Source organism: Mangifera indica, chromosome 7 (assembly GCF_011075055.1).
Source record: "Mangifera indica cultivar Alphonso chromosome 7, CATAS_Mindica_2.1, whole genome shotgun sequence".
Lineage (NCBI taxonomy): Eukaryota > Viridiplantae > Streptophyta > Magnoliopsida > Sapindales > Anacardiaceae > Mangifera > Mangifera indica.
Genome location: NC_058143.1, coordinates 17,415,685 through 17,434,641, shown reverse-complemented (window position 1 = coordinate 17,434,641; position 18,957 = coordinate 17,415,685). Strand labels below are relative to the sequence as shown.

The window sequence follows — 18,957 nt, the reverse complement described above, 5'->3', positions numbered from 1 at the left end:
CAAGTGTTTGGGCGTGTTCTTGTCAATTTTGTTCGAGATCAAGATGAGATGGTTTTTGTAAGATCAAGATGAGAAGATCGAATTTGGAAGCAACTGACTAAAGATCAGTGAGCCAGTTCATGGAGCTGCTAGCTTCAACATCAATCAAGGGTGAGTGAGAACGCTCTAGTCATCACAACTGAACTTCTTGATTAGCCTCATGCCTTCTGATTTCTTGCGAAACTTCCCCTACCATGTCTCCTCTAGCACCCCACATTTTATTTATTTGATTTTCCTTGTCTCCACATTATTGATTTAGTTTAATATAAAAGGACATTTTAATAAATTTATATCTCATTATTTTATCATTACTGTCAATCGTATATAGTAATGATTATAAATGTTAACTTAAAAAAATATAATAATAATTTATATCCGGTTTTCTTTATCTACATATTGTTATTTATCTTTAGAAGTTGCATCTACGAGCTTAATGAAGGAAAAGTTTTGACCACATATTAATTACCTCCCTAGTTTTGAGAGTACGAATAACATTACAAAAAATCTTCACCCCTTGTGCATAGAAGATGAACATTATGTGGAAGGTTGAGATTCTATAATTGCTAATATGACAGTAAATAGTAAACATTTATGTATCACAAGCATGAGTTGAATGTATATCGAGTTGATTTATATGCTCATGATGTCTTGTAGATTACGTCTCATGCTTACAAGTGGATGGTTGACATGTGTTTTAGTGAAATCTTAAATCATTGATGAGTGTTAGAGAGTTACAAACTATCATGTTTAACAAGATTACTAACAATTGCTATTAAGGGCAATATAGTAAATTTCAAAAACTGAAATCCTTAAAAGATAATATAATAATTATAGTCTCTACATTATGGCATAAGTAAATTTTTGTTAACAAAATTAAGAATTCCGTGATTGGGTTGGATAATTTTTCCATTCAATGGATGAAAACTTGAAATATTACATTAAATAAAGTATAGTTATATTTTGACAAAATTAATAATAATGTAAAACATCAAAATATCAAATTGGCAATATTATTATAATTACACCATAATTCATAAATGTGTCAAACAATTTACTATAAGTAAAAATTATATGTACTTATTTTAAATACATAATTGTATACATATTTATGTATATCATCATATAATTACGTATTATTCTATTATTAATTTAAAATCATCTAATCATATAATAATATATATATATATTTGTGTCTATAAAATTGGTATACGTAGTTTTATTAATTTACTATATATAAAACTATTGCACTACATATGCAACATTTGTTGTAGTACCATAACCATGGTTGGTTTAAGAAGGCTAATTTAGCTAACCATAGTTACTTTGTTTGGTTAAGACCAATAATAATTATAATAATAATCATAAAGTAATATTACATATATATATATATATATTTTATATATAATTTAAATATATAAATAATATATTATTATATAATTTAATATTATTTTATTTTTAATTTAAAATTATTTAATTATATAATAATATATTATTTATATATTTAAATTATTTATAAAATATATGATATCGTAGTTTTTTGATTGGTAATAATACTCATAAAATATATATATATATATATATATAAACTTCTGTAAACCCATAAATTTATAATGAAGGCTTACTCTTATATAAAAAATTAACAATTAAAAAGGAGAGCTATATATATTTTGTTCTGTTTCTTCGATATCGTGAGATTGGTCTTTCCGCTGGAAACATAGCTCAAGCACGGGTATATCTCTATCGTCAGATTCTGATTATAAATCGGATATCATCTTACTTAATTAAGGATCCTTTTATATCAACAGTGACCGTACAAATTCTTATTTGTATGCTCTTGATGCTCTTTCTTTCTTGATCTAATGGGTCGATTTTGATTTTAGATTTATGTTCAATTCAAAAACTAATTTTATACTTTGGCCTTTTTGCTATCTGGGTATGTTCTGTGTGCATTGTATGTTAAGTTTTTAATTGGGGGTAGTACTTGTTTGTTTCTTGTTTTCTTTCTTCTTCTTTTTTTCCTTTTTAATGCAGAATTTTGATTCTCATTCCTTTATTGTGAGATTGAGGAATAAAGATGCGCTCACTTTTTATTCTTTCAATGGAGATCATTTTAACAAATTTGATGTCATGATTTGATTCGTTTTTGTTTTTGGTAGATGATTTTAATGAGATTTTTTGAATAATTTTGATGTAAATTTTGTTCTTGTATTGTTTCGATGTAGAAAATCGATTGGTATTGAGTGTTGTTATTGAGAAATGATAAATTGATGAATTATAAGGTCTGATAAGTATTTTGAATGACATTGTTTTGTGCAGTTTCAGATGGCATCAATGGTTGCTAAGGGAAGTAGTAGTAGTAGTGCTAGTTGTCAAGTGTCTCCTCTAATGTCAGTTCAAGAAAAAGGAAGCAGAAATAAGAGGAAGTTTCGAGCTGATCCACCTTTAGGTGAAACGAATAAGATTATCCCTTCAGCTCAAAATGAGTGCCCAGCTTATGAATTCTCTGCGGAGAAATTTGAAATCTCCCCAGGTCATGGACAAGCTAGTGCCTGTGACTTGTGTGGTATTATGCAAGACCATTCTGATGGATTAAAACTGGACCTTGGATTGTCTACTGCTGTAGGTTCATCTGAGGTTGGTCCAAGCCGACCTAGAGAAGAAATAGAGGCAGAAGAGTTCCAAGATGCTGACTGGAGCGACCTCACAGAAAGTCAGCTAGAAGAACTTGTTTTGAGCAATTTGGATGCAATTTTCATGAGTGCAATAAAAAAAATTGTTGCTTGTGGCTACACAGAAGAAGTGGCTACAAAGGCTGTGTTGAGGTCTGGCCTTTGTTATGGTTGTAAAGATACCATTTCAAATATTGTAGATAATACCTTAATGTTCCTTAGAAATGGCCAAGAGATAAATACTTCTAGGGAACACTATTTTGAGAATTTACAGCAGCTGGAGAAGTATGTACTGGCAGAACTGGTTTGTGTTCTTAGAGAAGTTAGGCCTTTCTTCAGTACTGGGGATGCAATGTGGTGCTTATTAATTTGTGACATGAATGTCTCGCATGCATGTGCAATGGATGGTGATCCCTTGAGTAGTTTTTCAAGTGATGGAGCTTCAATAGGGAATTCATATGTTTCCGCCCAACCCCAGCTGACAACAGAGGCAAAAAGTGCTGAAATGAATCTTCCGAATCTCAGTAAACCGGTTCCTTCAATCTCTTGTTCTCATAGTTCTCAATCTGAGGCACCTGCTATGGCAGGGGTTCCAAATATAACAAAACCAAAGAATTCCCTTGCTCTTACTGGGCTATCAGAGACACAGAGATCTCATTCCATATCCAATCCTGCAGATAAAACTTTCAGTGCTGCAGGAACATCTCAACCCCCTGCATTGGAGGAAAAGTTTGTGGGCAGTAGAAAGGTGCATTCAGGTAGTACCAAGAGAGAATATGTACTTCGTCAGAAGTCTTTTCATTTGGAGAAACACTACCGGACATATGGATCTAAGGGATCTTCAAGAGCTGGGAAACTGAATGGTTTGGGTAGCTTACTCTTAGATAAGAAACTAAAATCCATGACTGAGAATGCTTCCCTTAACATAAAGAATACTTCCTTAAAATTAAGCAAGGCCATTGAAGTACATCAAGAAAATGGGAACCATAATCCATCTACCGCTCCTGGACCCTCTTCGCCTGTAGTGTTCACTTCAGAAAGTTCTAGTGCCATTTCTGCATTGCAAAAGACCAGTATACTATCCACATTCCCTCCAGTTGGCACTCTATCTACTTTGCCTTTAGCCAAAAATCTGTCTGCATTACCAACTGCTGATACAGAGCTTTCTCTTTCATTGCCTACCAAAAGCAACTCTGCTCGAGTAACTGTTAGCGCTAATGCCAATGGACCTAATGGCTGTTATGCTGGTTTACATTATGATAAGTCTCTGGGACAGTGGGTTCCTCAGGACAAGAAGGATGAGCTGATTGTGAAGCTTGTTCCACGGGTGCGGGAACTGCAGAATCAACTCCATGAATGGAATGAATGGGTTAATCAGAAGGTTATGCAGGCTGCTCGAAGGCTCAGTAAGGACAAGGCTGAACTTAAGACACTGAGGCAAGAGAAAGAGGAAGTGGAACGACTCAAGAAAGAGAAGCAGACTTTGGAGGAAAACACTATGAAGAAGCTCTCTGAAATGGAGAACGCTTTGTGTAAGGCCAGTGGGCAAGTAGAGCGAGCTAATTCTGCTGTACGTAGGCTTGAGGTAGAGAATGCTGCTTTGAGACAAGAGATGGAAGCAGCTAAACTACGTGCCACAGAGTCAGCTGCAAGCTGTCAAGAAGTATCAAAGAGAGAGAAGAAGACACAAATGAAGTTTCAGTCATGGGGGAAGCAAAAAACTTTGTTACAAGAGGAGCTGGTGACAGAAAAACGCAAGGTTGCACAGCGGCTACAGGAACTAGAGCAAAAGAAACTTATCCAGGAACAATTTGAGGTATGCCTTTTGGAAGTTCTACCCCTTTTTCTCTCTCGATCCTCATTTTCTATGTTAAAAGAGATCTACTTAACATTGTAATTAGGCTACCAACCACTTTTTAAACTTTGCACGCATATTGGTAACACCCAGTTACCAACCATTGCAGGACATGAGGAGTTAGATTACAGATTGATCTCATTGGATACAGTAAATTTTGATTTGTTCCATGTTGTGGATGGTCAATAAAGGTTGTGACACTGCTGCAGAAAAGAATTTGTTGATGGCAGTAGATAGCATGTAATCTGCAGTAGGATTTAGGAGCTTCAAGTAGAATTTGTAATCCTTCACCGTCTAATCTCTATGTGCTAGGTTTCACGTGCATTTAGTGTGCTACTGGTCATCATATAGATACAACATAGTTAGGCGGGTTGCCCAGTACAATGTGAAGGCAATATGCTGTGGTAAGTGCCCGTTCAGCACTTAAGAGTATAGTCAAATATGACAGAGTGGTGATGCAAATATTAATAAGTACATATATTGAGGGTTTTCTTTGTGTAAAATTTGCCGAATAATCTAATTTAGGCTCAAAAGTCTTGACATCCTAGTTTTGCTAAAGTCAGAGGCTAATTCTGATAACACGTTAATTTACTATTTTATTTGCTTTCTCAATCATAGATCTGCATTTTCAAACTCCTTCAAAGATCTTCTGCTGTCTTTCTTACTGTTTTAGGAATGTTTTCATTTTTCGGCCAACCAAAAGTCACTTTTGAAGCAAAATTTTGAGCCACATATCAGAAGCGTGAAAGTATGATATAAAAATGTCTGGTACCTACTGTGAATCAGTAGAAGTGTCAATTTGAAACTGCTCTTGTGCTTTGGAGCTATGATGCTTGATTGTTCCAACAAAAGTGTCCTTTCCACTATCAAAGTGTTCTACTAGTAATTATGGCTTTTACTTGGCCTTTACTCATTGAAAAGGAAAAATATCTCAGGCTCGATGGCAACAGGAACAAAAGGCGAAGCAAGAATTACTTATGCAGGCCAGTTCAATAAGAAAAGAAAGAGAGCAAATTGAAGCTACATCAAAATCCAAGGAAGATATGATCAAATCAAACGCAGAAAAGAATTTGATGAGGTATAAAGACGATATCCAAAAGCTCGAGAAAGAAATCTCCCAATTGAGATTGAAGACAGACTCTTCAAAAATTGCTGCACTTCGAAGGGGCATTGATGGAAGCTATGCTGGCAGACTTAGCGGCATCAGAAATGGCCCAATAAACAAGGAGTCCCAGACTCCTTTTATATCAGAAGTAGTGGCAAATCTCCATGACTTCTCTGGAACAGAAGGTGTTAAACGTGAACGTGAGTGTGTGATGTGCCTTTCAGAGGAGATGTCAGTCGTTTTTCTTCCATGTGCCCATCAGGTTGTATGCACAACGTGCAATGAGCTCCATAAGAAACAGGGGATGAAGGATTGTCCTTCTTGTAGGAGTCCTATCCAGTGGCGTATTCCTGTATGTTATGCTTGCTCTTAATTTTAGTTGTGTTGAGTGGAGTGTTCTGAATAATCATAGTCGGACTCCTTTATATGGAATAATGCATCTTCTGAATTACCCCTTTCGAGAGTTAAGACAATTAATCTGTCATACATTGCAAGGTTGATGCTTCTGTGTACTTTCCCCATATCTTTAATGGGGCTTGGCAGTATATATGCTTACATTTCAATCTTAATATGAAGCAGTTCACAATTTTCCTGGCTCTGTTTTGTTCTCCATTATATTTACTCGATACAAAGAATGTTATACATCAAAGTTGCATTATTTAGGGGTACAAATATTTGTTGCTTCATAATGTTGATATAAAGCTGAGATGCGTTCATCTTGTCATCTATGGATATTATGTTCATGGCATTGGGCATTCTGAATAATGGTATCATTATGACTTGACCTTTGATTCTTTTGTTTCCAATATTTCACGGAGAGTCGCAAGAATGTGAACTTGACAAGGGCCATTTCAAGTTGTCAAAGATATATGGATGATTGGATTATTGTGGTTGAATGTTGACAATATATGTGGGAAAATTATTTTATAATAAATCTATGTGTACTTATTTTAAGTATATAAATAAATATATATTCATATATATTATCACATAATTAGATAATTTTGATTAAAAATAAAATAATATTTAATTATATAATAATATATATAAAAATATATATATTTATATGTTTAAAATAAATATATATAATATTATTGGTTATTTTAATTAGTATTTCTTATTTATATGTAGGGAAGTTAACGAGAAAAATAAGGATAAGGAGGGAGAGAGCAAGATTGAAAGTTTCATCTTGTGTCAAAGAATGAGCCACGTGGCATGAGCTTCCCTTATTCATGTTATATTTCCGTGAGAGTGGAACAGCCCCCATCCTCACCACCTCCGTTAAATTTGAAATCTCTAAACCCCCCTTCAACTTATTCTTAGTGCCAAGTAAGCCTGCTTCCACAATGACAATTTTGACCTCATAATTTTGAACCGATTGCCTTAAAACATAAATAAAGTATTTTTCTAAAATTGAGAATAGGGTTTTTTTTTAAATTATGTGTTTGTTAAATTATATTTTAAATATTTAATTACTTAAATCAGGTTATTTTATCAAGATTGAGCCGACTAATCCAAGTAATTCTTAAGTCTAAATAACCGGCTTTAAATAAATTCAAAATTTTCACTTTGATATATAATCGATAAATTTTAAAACCATGTTCTTTTCTTTCAACATTTTTATATATGTTACTTTTATATTTATATATATATATATAGAAATTATATTTTATATTTAAGTGTTGTGATGACGAAATATATATAAATTTTAACGAAGAATGTCGTGTTTATTAAATTGCGTGCCATTGGCCCTACTTATCCATTCATCAACTACAGTAGAATCTAAAAACTACAGCATCTCTACGTACAAATTTGTAAGCTTCCAACGGCCGTTTCAGGGGTAGTTTCGGTAATTCACTCGTTTACCTCCATCACTTCGCGCCATTTGTAACTGTAATTTCATCCACACAAGTCACTCCATCAATCATCGAACATTACATTTTCTTTTTATTGCATAATTATGATAACAAAAAAACAGAATCTTCAACTGCCCATATCGGTTTTCTGAATCAAGTGACGCGCATCCTAGTCTTTTTCTCCTCCCACCTTCTGGTATGCACAGCTTCATCATCACTTCATAATTTTTATATTTATATTTCTTTGTAACGTGAACTTCTCTATATTGATCAAGTTGTTTTTGAAGGGAAAAAATGTCTTCTATAATGGAAGGTATGTTCATGAGAAGTGCACCAGAATTATGTAACCCGAGGCAGTCCTTGAAGGGTAATTATAACAAGTATGTGGATCATGAGAGTGATCTTCTGAGAGAAAACCAGTATTCGTTTCTTCGTTTGAGGCGGGTTGGAGTTTTTTCCAGAAGAAATGATCAGCCTCAGCAGCCTCCATTGCGTGGTCAGTATCGAGCGCAAGCTATCCTCACCCCAGTGACAGACCCAACGCCTACTAGAAAAAAGGTAATGCTTTTATACGGCTTCTTAGTCATTTCTACTCTGTTATTCTTCTTCTTTTGCGGGTTCCAAAAACCAGTTCCGACAGAGTGATGCGTTGGAACTATTACTGAATGAGTCACTCCGGCAAAAAGATGTCTTAGTGCATAGTATGTGTTCACCGATTGTTGGCCATGCGTGGAGGATCAGTATCCCCCACAGGTCCTGTCCGGCGATTTTCCGGTGCAATCCTCTGCGCGGGAAAAAGTTAGCTACTAAACAGGATTGTTTTCTGTGCCGAGAGAGAGCTTTATTCATGTGGCAAGGCGAGGCCTGAACTTCAGTAAACTTATGACCCATGTTTCTCGCAAGCCTTATTATATGTGTGCACTTATGATAGTTTACTAGTATACTATCTTAAAAAAATGGCATTTGAATTGAGGTGGGAGAATCACTATTTGGTGAAGAATAGCCAGTGGCATATATTATAAAGAATCCCTTTTGCTTTTTAGTGACTAGACTGTTTGTAATAAATATATTTGTAAAGGGATGGGGTAAATGTTGATGCCACTGTTAATAGTAAGTTAATCTGGCAAAACTAAGCATTTACTTTATTTACTTTCTAATGTTTAAAACCTGAGGGCTACATATCTTTTCTGTTGTTTTTGCAGCGCGTATTTACTTTTGGTAAAGGAAGAAGTGAAGGCAACAAGAGCATGAAGTCTTTGGTTAGCACTCTTTAATCCTTAATTTGTAGCAATCACTGTGAATGATTGTTGAACTTGTATAAATTCAATGAGTTAAGGCTTATCTGTGTTTTATTTGGCTTAAACGATTGATCTAAACACTCCCATTATATAATTTGAATAGCTAATACTTGGTAATACATTTTGTAATCTGTAGTTGGGAGGGAAGGGAGCAAACCTGGCAGAGATGTCAAGCATTGGATTATCTGTGCCTCCTGGACTCACCATATCAACAGAAGCATGCCAAGAGTACCAACAAAACGGGAAGAAGTTACCAAAAGGCCTGTGGGAGGAGGTATTGGAAGGATTAGAGATTGTAGAGAAGGACATGGGAGCCTCCCTTGGTGACCCTGCCAAACCTCTTCTCCTCTCTGTTCGCTCTGGGGCTGCGGTAAGACTTGTCAAGTTTAATTTTTTCTGAGCAATGAGCAATGAGCAATGAGAGAGCGTGACGCTACTAAATTATAGAGAATTAGTCACGGTCTAATTGATTTTTTTTTTTTAAATTTCTCATAGATTTCAATGCCTGGGATGATGGACACCGTCCTTAATCTTGGACTAAATGACGAAGTGGCTGCTGCTCTTGCAGAAAAAAGTGGAGAGCGTTTTGCTTATGACTCTTATCGTCGTTTTCTAGATATGTTTGGAGATGTTGTAAGTTTCACCCTTTTACTCAATTCTTAGACACGAACATTTATTGATTGGTAGGGCTTCTCAATTCTTAGCTTCTTGTTCCAATTAAATGTGATTAATATAATAACCAGTCTCACCTCTACTTGTCGCTGAATTTGTAATCTGCTGTCTAATTTGAGGTAATGGGCATTCCACATTCGTCATTTGAGGAGAAGTTAGAAAAAATGAAGGAAACAAAAGGTGTTAAACTTGATACTGAGCTTACGGCAGGTGATCTTAAAGAGCTAGTGAAACAGTACGAAAATGTTTACCTTGAAACTACGGGTGAAGAGTTTCCTTCAGGTACCAAGCACAACACAACTTGTTCGTATTTTTGTCTCTCTCACTGTCTTTACTTGAGGCCATTTGATGTTTTGGGACATAAATAAAAAAATTCTAAACTTATTTGCTTTAATCTGTATCATTTTGCAGATCCAAAGATGCAGTTACAGTTATCTGTTAAAGCAGTTTTTGAATCTTGGGAGAGCCCGAGGGCGATTAAATATAGGAGCATCAATCAGATTACCGGACTCAAGGGAACTGCGGTGAACATTCAGTGCATGGTGTTTGGAAACATGGGAAACAATTCAGGGACTGGCGTTCTATTCACTAGAAATCCAAGCACTGGTGAAAAGAAGCTCTATGGAGAATTTTTAGTCAATGCTCAGGTCTCATAGAATAGAAGTATCTCTATATTAAAGCCATTTATCTTCTGATGATGTCATGAGTCTAGCTGATGAATGGCTGTGGACAGGGAGAGGATGTAGTTGCTGGAATTAGAACACCAGAAGATTTGAATGTCATGAAAAGTTGCATGCCCGAAGCTTACAAGGAACTTGTTCAGAATTGTGAAATTCTGGAGCGACATTACAAAGATATGATGGTAATTCTTTTAGTTTATTGATGGATTTTCAATTTTGAGTTCATTGATTTTGGTTTTTGTGGGACTTGTCTTCTTTAACCAACATTGCAACAAACATAATTTTACCAATTCAATAAAGGTATTGAATTTAAAAAGAAGTAAGACGGCTCTCTGTTTTGGGAAATGCAGGATATTGAATTCACTGTTCAAGAAAATAGACTGTGGATGCTGCAATGCCGATCTGGAAAGCGTACAGGTAAAGGTGCTGTAAAGATAGCTGTGGAAATGGTAAAAGAAGGGCTTGTTGATACTTGTGCTGCAATCAAGATGGTCGAACCACAGCATCTTGACCAACTTCTTCATCCACAGGTATATCTCCACACTCCAATCAAAGTAAACACAGAATGTAGCATAATTATATATATAGAATTGGTCATTATTGATGATGTAACTTGATAACCAACTCCCTTGGATGTTTAAGTATCATAGCTGGTAATATATGCAATGGCCAGTATGAGTATCTTGCACACTGCATGAACTGTTGTTCTAGGTAATTTCTATAGTAGTAAACATCACTTCTCCTCATTGAGCTTTAACCGTGCATCTTGCATATGTGTATGTGTTTGTACATGTATGTTTATGAGTAAATTTAAATATCTTTCTGAAACCATTAAGATTCTGTTTGATTAGTTTGAGAATCCATCTGCTTACAAAGACCAAGTTGTTGCCACGGGGTTGCCCGCATCTCCGGGAGCAGCAATTGGGCAGGTTGTGTTCGGTGCTGAAGATGCTGAAGAATGGCATGCACAAGGAAAAAGTGTCATCTTGGTATGTGTTAATGTATTCATACTGATTTCTTTTTTTTTTTTTTTGGCTCAAAATTTCTATACCATTTAAAAGTCTACTCTAGCAGTCATTGATGGAATTGCTTAAAAGGATAAGGCTTGTAATGCTTACTATCTAAATCTTGTATAAAAGCCACTTTGTCACAAAATTTCAAGTATTATGTGATCCAACTTTCTTTGTTACTGTTGGTAACTGAACTCTTTTACTACTTCAAATGTTTGAAGGTAAGGACAGAGACCAGTCCAGAGGATATTGGGGGCATGCATGCAGCTGCAGGTATCTTGACTGCTAGAGGTGGCATGACATCTCACGCTGCTGTTGTAGCACGTGGATGGGGAAAGTGTTGTGTCTCCGGCTGCGCTGATATTCGTGTAAACGACAATGAGAAGGTGGAGTTTTGACTCTTTCTTCCCACGTATTTTTCAGTAAAAGTAGATTCTATAAATAGTTGACATCATTGATGATGCAGGTTCTTTTGATTGGGAACATGGTGATTAATGAAGGCGAATGGCTTTCACTCAACGGCTCCACAGGTGAAGTGATACTAGGAAAACAACCACTCTCTCCTCCTTCTCTAAGTGGTGATTTGGAAACCTTTATGTCTTGGGCTGATGAAATAAGGCGTCTCAAGGTACTTCATTTTCTTTTGTAGAGGATTTTATGTTGTGAATCTTGAGATTATTTATGTAAATTTCTTGACTGATTAAGCAAATATAATTGCAATATAGGTTATGGCAAATGCTGACACACCTGATGATGCACTAACAGCTAGAAATAATGGTGCCCAAGGGATTGGACTTTGTAGAACAGAACACATGGTAATTCCTCCATCTATATTTTCTCTGTTGAATAAAAATACAAATAGTTGATAACGACATAAAAAAAATTAATTTTTTTCGTAGCCTTCCAGTTATATGTTGTAACAATTAGATGAATTAACCTCTTGATTGGTTCATGTCTTGGGTTCTTTCAGTTCTTTGCTTCCGATGAAAGGATAAAGGCTGTGAGAAAGATGATAATGGCAGTTACAGTCGAACAGAGGAAAGCTGCGTTAGACTTGTTGCTTCCCTATCAAAGAACTGATTTTGAGGGAATTTTTCGTGCAATGGATGGTATGCTCCTCTGCTTTCTATTCAAGTAAATGTGGTGATCTGACTTGTAGCATCGAAATACCAATGATTTGATGAACAAAACTGTAGTGAAGTTTTATTGATGCAGAATGTTTCAATATAAGATCTTGTCATTCTGTTTTAGGCTTCTCTAATAAATGTAATATACATCATTATAATTTCAGGCCTTCCAGTCACAATCAGATTGTTAGACCCTCCGCTTCACGAATTTCTTCCAGAAGGTGACATAGAACAGATAGTGAGCGAATTAAGTACAGAGACCGGCACGAGTGAAGATGATGTTTTCTCAAGAATTGAGAAATTGTCAGAAGTGAATCCCATGCTTGGTTTCCGAGGCTGCAGGTCTGGTTTTCTTCTTATAACCCTTTTTCAGCATTTCCTTCTTAAATGCATTTGCATTTCAATGTCTCTAGCGCGCAGATCAATCCATTAGTGTGTTCATATTTTATTTTTATTTAGGGCTTTATCTGATGTTCAACAGGCTAGGGATATCATACCCAGAATTGACAGAGATGCAAGTGCGTGCAATCTTTCAGGCTGCTATTAATATGAGCCTCCAGGGAGTTACTGTTCTTCCTGAAATAATGGTTCCCCTTGTTGGAACACCTCAGGTGTGAAACTTTTTCTTCTTCTGTTATGCTTGTAATGCAGTAGAAATTGCATATGTCGTCCTTTCTCTTTCAAACATTTTAAATTTGCAGGAATTAGGACATCAAATGAGTTTAATACGAAGTGTTGCAAAGAAAGTGTTCTCTGAGATGGGCTCTTCCTTAAGCTATAAGGTGGGGACTATGATCGAGATCCCTCGAGCTGCTCTGTTGGCAGATGAGGTATATTAAGATAAATTGTCTTATTGGCTTGAAACATCATATTGATTTGTTTTGTTCATCAGCTAATACTAAAATTATGCTATATGTTCTTGTCGATTGAGTGCTTATTCTTTATCTGAAAACTATAGATTGCAAAGGAAGCAGAGTTCTTCTCCTTCGGGACCAATGATCTCACTCAAATGACATTTGGCTACAGCCGAGACGATGTTGGCAAGTTTCTTCCTATATATTTATCCAAAGGCCTTTTACAACATGACCCATTTGAGGTTAGTAATATCTTCTTCAATCTGAAGATGTCATTGGAAAGAAAAATGGTTGTTTCCCAGGTTGATATTACATAAACAGAGTAATATAAAGCGATCGGTTTCAGGTACTTGATCAGAAAGGTGTAGGCCAACTCATCAAGATTGCCACAGAAAGGGGCCGGGCTGCTAGGCCTAGCTTGAAGGTAATTAGTGCAATTGTATTTTATAGCAAACATGCTTCAGTTTCATCATAAACTTTGAGTGATGATCATTAAACAGCTGGGTATATGTGGAGAGCATGGAGGAGAGCCTTCTTCTGTTGCATTTTTCGCCGAAGCTGGACTTGATTATGTTTCATGTTCTCCATTCAGGTTCACTGCTGCTTCCATATGACCGTCTCTATGTACAACTTCAAGAGATTGGATTGCTTTCTAATTTGATTTCTCTTTACAGGGTTCCCATTGCAAGGCTAGCAGCAGCTCAGGTTGCCGTCTGAATGGTTGATTTTTAGAGAAGAGAAGCAGCTTCTGTCTTGCCTGACACTGTTCACCTGTAAATAAAGTGTATTTGACAGATACAGACAATATATAGGAAATAGCTGAAACAGAAACTTCGTATACAAAGTGTAAATAAGGGTCGATCCCTCTTATATACTGGGAATATTTCATTCTGATATATACAGAAATCTCTTCAAAACTGGTTGCAGGGTGAAGAGATTCTGTGAAATAAAGCTTCTCCTTCACTTCAGAATTAAGTTATTTGATTTGATCGGAATTTGGCAAAGTTTTCTATTGTGACTTGAAAATGATTTCTATACGGTGTCGTTTTACAAGTGGCTAATCGCCATCCGCTCTCCCGCTGTTGAATGGCCAAACCCCAAAAATCCCCCGCGAATTAAATCTTCTACTCTCATTGATCGCAACAAATAACATAGCGAAGCGGCACAACGTGAGGACGCTGGCTCGAAGCTCGACGGCCTTGGGCGCAGAGATTTCAACGCCTTCGGAAGCCACGGCTCCACCCCTCACGTTAACTTCAGACACTTACACTCTCTCACCGACGTTCGACAATTCCTCAAGTCCAAAGATTGCGACATTTGTGGAGTCGAAATCACTCACGACGCTGTGCCTTTCAATCACCACCCCTTTAAAAAAAAAAAAAAGCACCGCATTCCTCCTTGGAAATGAGGTATTGATTTTGATTTATCCAATTTACATCATGTTTCTAGATTTTTACATTTTTGAAATTGAAAATTTAGGGAACGGAAAAATGAAGAAACTCTTTGGTGGCTGTTTTCTTTTTTCTTATTTTAAATTGCAAAAATGAGGAAAATGAAGCTGTTTGCATTAAAATCGTGTGTTACAGATTTTACGAAATAAACGAAAAATACATTTTTAGTGTTTTCAATATCTGCCTATTTATTTTTTTAAATGTAATATTTTCTGTGCTTTGTCTTTTAAGTTAATTTTTAACATTATCAAGTGAAGATGTGATGATTGAAAGACTGAGCTGGACTTATGGGCTGAGCACAAGATTAAAATCACCAAGGCATGTTGATGATTTTATGCAGAAAATTGTTTAAAGAAGAAGAACATGTGCCCCACATATTTTAGTTACCTTTTTCATTTGTTCTTTTTCGTAGGGCACTGGCCTTTCTGCTAAAGAAGGTGAAGTATGTGATTCTTTTGTCTAAATCCCCAATATGGCAGTGCCACTGCCTCGTTGAATGTTACCATTGCAGCTTATCTTATTTTGCATCATTTTGGAGGTAATTTCCTCTCTCTGACAACGTTCACTTGGAATTTCATATGGTACCCACATCTGTATGCGGGTTTTTTATTTCTGTATGAAAGTGACATGTGAAAATTATTTTCTAATGTATGATTCTCTTCAATCAGTATTATGATGGTTTTGATCCTACAAATTTATTTTGGAGATGTATAATCTCAAATTTATATATAATCTTTGTTATGTTGATTAATTGCTTCTAAGCTTTGTTGAATTTTAGAATTTGGCTTTTGTTTATTCTTTCAATTGGTTGCTTCACATCTATTGTATTTTGATTATTGAGTGCCTTCTGCCAATTAGAAATTGAATTTATAAACTTATACCTTTACTTAGATAAGATAGAGAAACAACTAACACTAGCCAAACTATGGTATCTTATGTCAATTTCAGAACTGAGCTATTAAATTTATTACCCCTATATGTTTTCTGATTTTAATTTTGTAGCGCTGATGTTAAATTGAATTTGCTGAAGTTTTTTATGTAGTATAAATCATTTTGTGGGATTGCAATTTTGTCGCTCTTCTCACAAAATCTACTTTCAGTTTGGGCAGGCTTTTCAGAGAGAACTCTAGATGGGAACAAATTTGTCGTAGCTGAAAAATCTGTGAAACAGATAAAACAAAACTACTGCTCAGAAACCATAGATTATATAATTTTGGAGCGAAAATCTCAAAGGGAAAATGCTTCTAACGGGTTCTTTGATGAGAGTGGAATCAGTGCGTCATCTTCTAATCTTCTGGATGCAGTGTTTGGTCATGTACAAAATGTTGGTCATTAACATTGGACAACATCACAAGGCAACTGTCTATATTTTCATCCCCATGCAGTAGCTTGAATGACTAAGTGTGAAATATCTAAAGCAGAGGTTTTGGATTTGAGACTTCTCGTCGTCATATTAAGATCGGACTATTGAATTACTTAATGTAGTATTTGTGGGACTTGTTATTGGACCCAGAAAATGACAGTCCAACTTGAATAGAGTTCTTTGTTATCATAAAAAAAAAAAGTTGTCTATATTTTCTCAACTGTACCAGAGAGGGCAGCTAGCAGCTTTGATAATATCAGTGAGAAAGTGCTGCAATTTTGGCCCACTGAGAGGTCCCTAAAACCACCATGATCAAATGGGGATATTCAATGAAGTTACATTGAATTTGCTTGGATTAACATTCTATGGAAGGTATAATTGCAGTGATCATATTGTTGTATTTTTTTGTACCTGATAATGATATGAATATTGATATTTGACTACTGTGCAATGTTTTAAACCTTTTTTAACTTTAATTGAAGTATCGCACAGGTTTCAATTTGCAGATACTCTTTTAACTGTGGGATGTAGTGGGCTGAGGCACCCATGAACTTTTAAAAGCATGTATTGTATGAACTTACGAAACTATAATGCTCAATTATCATTGAATTTTGACTTTTGTGTATCTGCAGTTGGGCTTTCGTTTTGCACAGGAGAGCCTATTCCATTGAAGGAAACTGTTTCTTTATTTATTCTAGTGCTTATCCGATGAACCAATGACAGAGGAAAGAATCCAGGACCATGAATGACTGTTGCACCTCCAATTGACAGTCAATAAAGTATTTTAAGCTATTATGAAACCTACCATGGAAAAACTATCTCTACGATAACCTTGTCAACCATAGTCTTTTAAGTAATTATACTATTGTAGAGAAAAAGAAGTCATGTTTCTCGTTTTATAGTGTAATGGTAGGTTCCGATTAGATATGGGGCAACAATCTTGGTTTTATTGGTAGTAGTTGGTGCATTTTTTGGCTTGTTAGAAAAGAAGCTCAACAATATTGCCACTTTGTCAAACTCTCCATTTCGGAGCAGTTGGGATGGAGCATTTTTTGTCTCGTCTACTTCTACTTTTCTCTCTTTATTTTGTCTTTCTGGGCTAGCCTGTCCTCAACTTTGATCTGAACTTCAAGTGGTTTGCTCTAAAAGTTTCCATGTCTTCAAAGAAGATTCATGAGATCTATTATAATAGTCGAACGTCTTACATTATAGGTACCTTCAGAAGGAAACTTTGCAGCATCTGTTCAAAGTTAAGGTCTCTGATATGGAGGCGGCCAAGGACCAAAGTTATCATCAGGAGGTTTGGAAAGACTAACTTTAAAGGTCAGACTAAAAGAGACGCAAGTGGCAAGAAGTCCTCTGCTCGTTTGAATGGCCATCTGGGCTATTCTAACTCTAAATACCGATACGCCTTGCCACATTTAATGTCGCCATGTTCTCACTTGCACCTGCCATTTCAAAGGCTGAGGAATTAGCTATGGCGGGCAACGAAGAAGAGAATTATGTGGAATTAAAGAGTGATCAAGTGGAGACCATCAAGAATTTCAACAAGTCTACAAATTATCATCCCAAGAGTATACTGAAGCAATCTCCTTTGCATACTTCTGTAACAAGTCCTGATAATCTTTCCAAGCAAAAGAAGCACTCCAGATCGAAGTTGAAGGTCTCGATTAACCTCCCAGATAATGAGATCTCCTTAGCCAACAGTAATGCTTTGATGAGGTCCCCTGTGTGCCTTCCCAGTAGTATGATTACGTGGAGTGATGATTGCTCGAAAAGCGGTAGGAGCATTGCAGAAGTACTTAGAGAGGTGGATGCTGATATATTGGCCTTGCAAGATGTCAAGGCAGAAGAAGGGAATGCCATGAAGCCTTTATCCGATTTGGCTGCTGCCTTGGGGATGAAGTATGTGTTTGCAGAGAGCTGGGCACCAGAGTATGGCAATGCCATTTTATCAAAATGGCCGATCAAGACGTGGAAAGTTCAGAAGATTGCTGATGATAAAGATTTCAGGTACTTGATTCTTCACAGAATTTTCTTCTAATTGCAATTTCAAGCATCCTAAAATTCCATTGTGTGTGATGCAGGAATGTGCTAAAGGCCACAGTTGACGTGCCATGGGCAGGAGAAATAAACTTCAACTGCACTCAACTTGACCATCTGAATGAATATTGGAGAATGAAGCAAATTAGTGCAATAATCCAATCAAGTGACTCTCCCCACATCTTAGCAGGAGGTCTCAATTCTCTAGATGGATCAGATTACTCATTAGAAAGATGGATGGACATTGTCAAGGTAACAAAATTTCACCTTTACACCCCACAAAGAATAAAAGCAGATCATACTCTGTTCATCCAACTTTATTTCAATAAATTTTCAGTATTACGAGGACATTGGAAAACCTACCCCAAAGATTGATGTGATGAAGCTTCTCAAAGGAATAGAGTATGTAGATGCAATGGACTTCGCAGGCGAATGCGAGCCAGTAGTCATCATAGCCAAAGGCCAAAGTAAAACATCTTTCTGAGCAATTCCATTTCTGTCATTTTCCTTTAACATTAGCAGATGTGTAACAAATTTGCTTGAAATTGAAATTTGGCAACCCAGATGTGCAAGGAACATGCAAATATGGGACTCGGGTAGATTACATCTTGGCGTCACCAGATTCGCCTTACAAGTTTGTTCCAGGGTCATATTCTGTCATCTCATCCAAAGGCACCTCTGATCATCACATAGTTAAAGTTGACATCACAAAAGCAAGATAGACTGCTGGACAAATGTGATTGAACAGCAAGGGGGAAAAAAAACAACACTCTTTTTAGGCAAATTCTTTGATAAATTTGTTTACCCAGTTGATGGATGGAAGTAAATTTGTATGCAATTTTTGAAATGTAAAATATAATTTTGAGAGACATTTGATTTGTGTTAAATTAATAAAAGTTTATCTGTTGATGTCTTTATTAAATTTATATTTAACT

At 36.1% G+C, this 18,957-nt stretch overlaps 3 protein-coding genes across 6 annotated transcripts; all 3 read left to right on the top strand.

Annotated features, from left to right (window-relative positions):
* The first annotated feature begins 1,648 nt into the window (after positions 1 to 1,648).
* Positions 1,649 to 6,266, top strand: LOC123221095 (putative E3 ubiquitin-protein ligase RF298). 4 transcript variants are annotated; one of them, XM_044643784.1, is made up of 3 exons: positions 1,649 to 1,768; positions 2,356 to 4,524; positions 5,499 to 6,266. In XM_044643784.1, the coding sequence occupies exons 2-3, from the start codon at positions 2,362 to 2,364 to the stop codon at positions 6,039 to 6,041; spliced, it is 2,706 nt and encodes a 901-aa protein (XP_044499719.1). In that variant the 5' UTR covers positions 1,649 to 1,768; positions 2,356 to 2,361; the 3' UTR covers positions 6,042 to 6,266. The 4 variants fall into 4 exon arrangements, with proteins under 4 accessions (XP_044499719.1, XP_044499721.1, XP_044499718.1 ...); XM_044643786.1 differs by having other exon boundaries at positions 1,681 to 1,865; positions 5,237 to 5,559; XM_044643783.1 differs by having other exon boundaries at positions 1,713 to 1,865.
* Positions 6,267 to 7,591: 1,325 nt separating this feature from the next.
* LOC123221300 (pyruvate, phosphate dikinase, chloroplastic) lies at positions 7,592 to 14,140 on the top strand. Its single transcript, XM_044644106.1, has 21 exons — positions 7,592 to 7,720; positions 7,812 to 8,082; positions 8,727 to 8,783; positions 8,959 to 9,192; positions 9,318 to 9,455; positions 9,614 to 9,776; positions 9,906 to 10,141; positions 10,228 to 10,356; positions 10,525 to 10,704; positions 11,026 to 11,163; positions 11,406 to 11,570; positions 11,651 to 11,812; positions 11,910 to 11,999; positions 12,155 to 12,293; positions 12,476 to 12,653; positions 12,793 to 12,922; positions 13,013 to 13,141; positions 13,270 to 13,407; positions 13,512 to 13,589; positions 13,666 to 13,757; positions 13,840 to 14,140. Exons 2-21 carry the CDS (start codon positions 7,819 to 7,821, stop codon positions 13,880 to 13,882), a joined length of 2,883 nt encoding a protein of 960 aa, XP_044500041.1. The 5' UTR covers positions 7,592 to 7,720; positions 7,812 to 7,818; the 3' UTR covers positions 13,883 to 14,140.
* An 886-nt stretch (positions 14,141 to 15,026) lies between these two features.
* LOC123221301 lies at positions 15,027 to 18,944 on the top strand. The gene is given in 7 exon segments (XM_044644107.1): positions 15,027 to 15,154; positions 15,717 to 16,351; positions 16,612 to 17,377; positions 17,380 to 17,992; positions 18,067 to 18,274; positions 18,360 to 18,489; positions 18,587 to 18,944. Coding segments are annotated over 5 exon segments (1,353 nt in total). The 5' UTR covers positions 15,027 to 15,154; positions 15,717 to 16,351; positions 16,612 to 17,133; the 3' UTR covers positions 18,745 to 18,944.
* The last annotated feature ends 13 nt before the right edge of the window (positions 18,945 to 18,957 follow it).

Bases quoted from the DNA above. Each gene is read 5' to 3' on its own strand.
- LOC123221095 (XM_044643784.1), top strand. From the start codon at position 2,362: ATGGCATCAATGGTTGCTAAGGGAAGTAGTAGTAGTAGTGCTAGTTGT. The intron at 4,525-5,498 runs GTATGCCTTTTG...AAAATATCTCAG, and splicing joins TTATCCAGGAACAATTTGAG to GCTCGATGGCAACAGGAACA.
- LOC123221300 (XM_044644106.1), top strand. From the start codon at position 7,819: ATGTCTTCTATAATGGAAGGTATGTTCATGAGAAGTGCACCAGAATTA. The intron at 8,083-8,726 runs GTAATGCTTTTA...TTGTTTTTGCAG, and splicing joins CAACGCCTACTAGAAAAAAG to CGCGTATTTACTTTTGGTAA. The intron at 10,142-10,227 runs GTCTCATAGAAT...GGCTGTGGACAG, and splicing joins AATTTTTAGTCAATGCTCAG to GGAGAGGATGTAGTTGCTGG.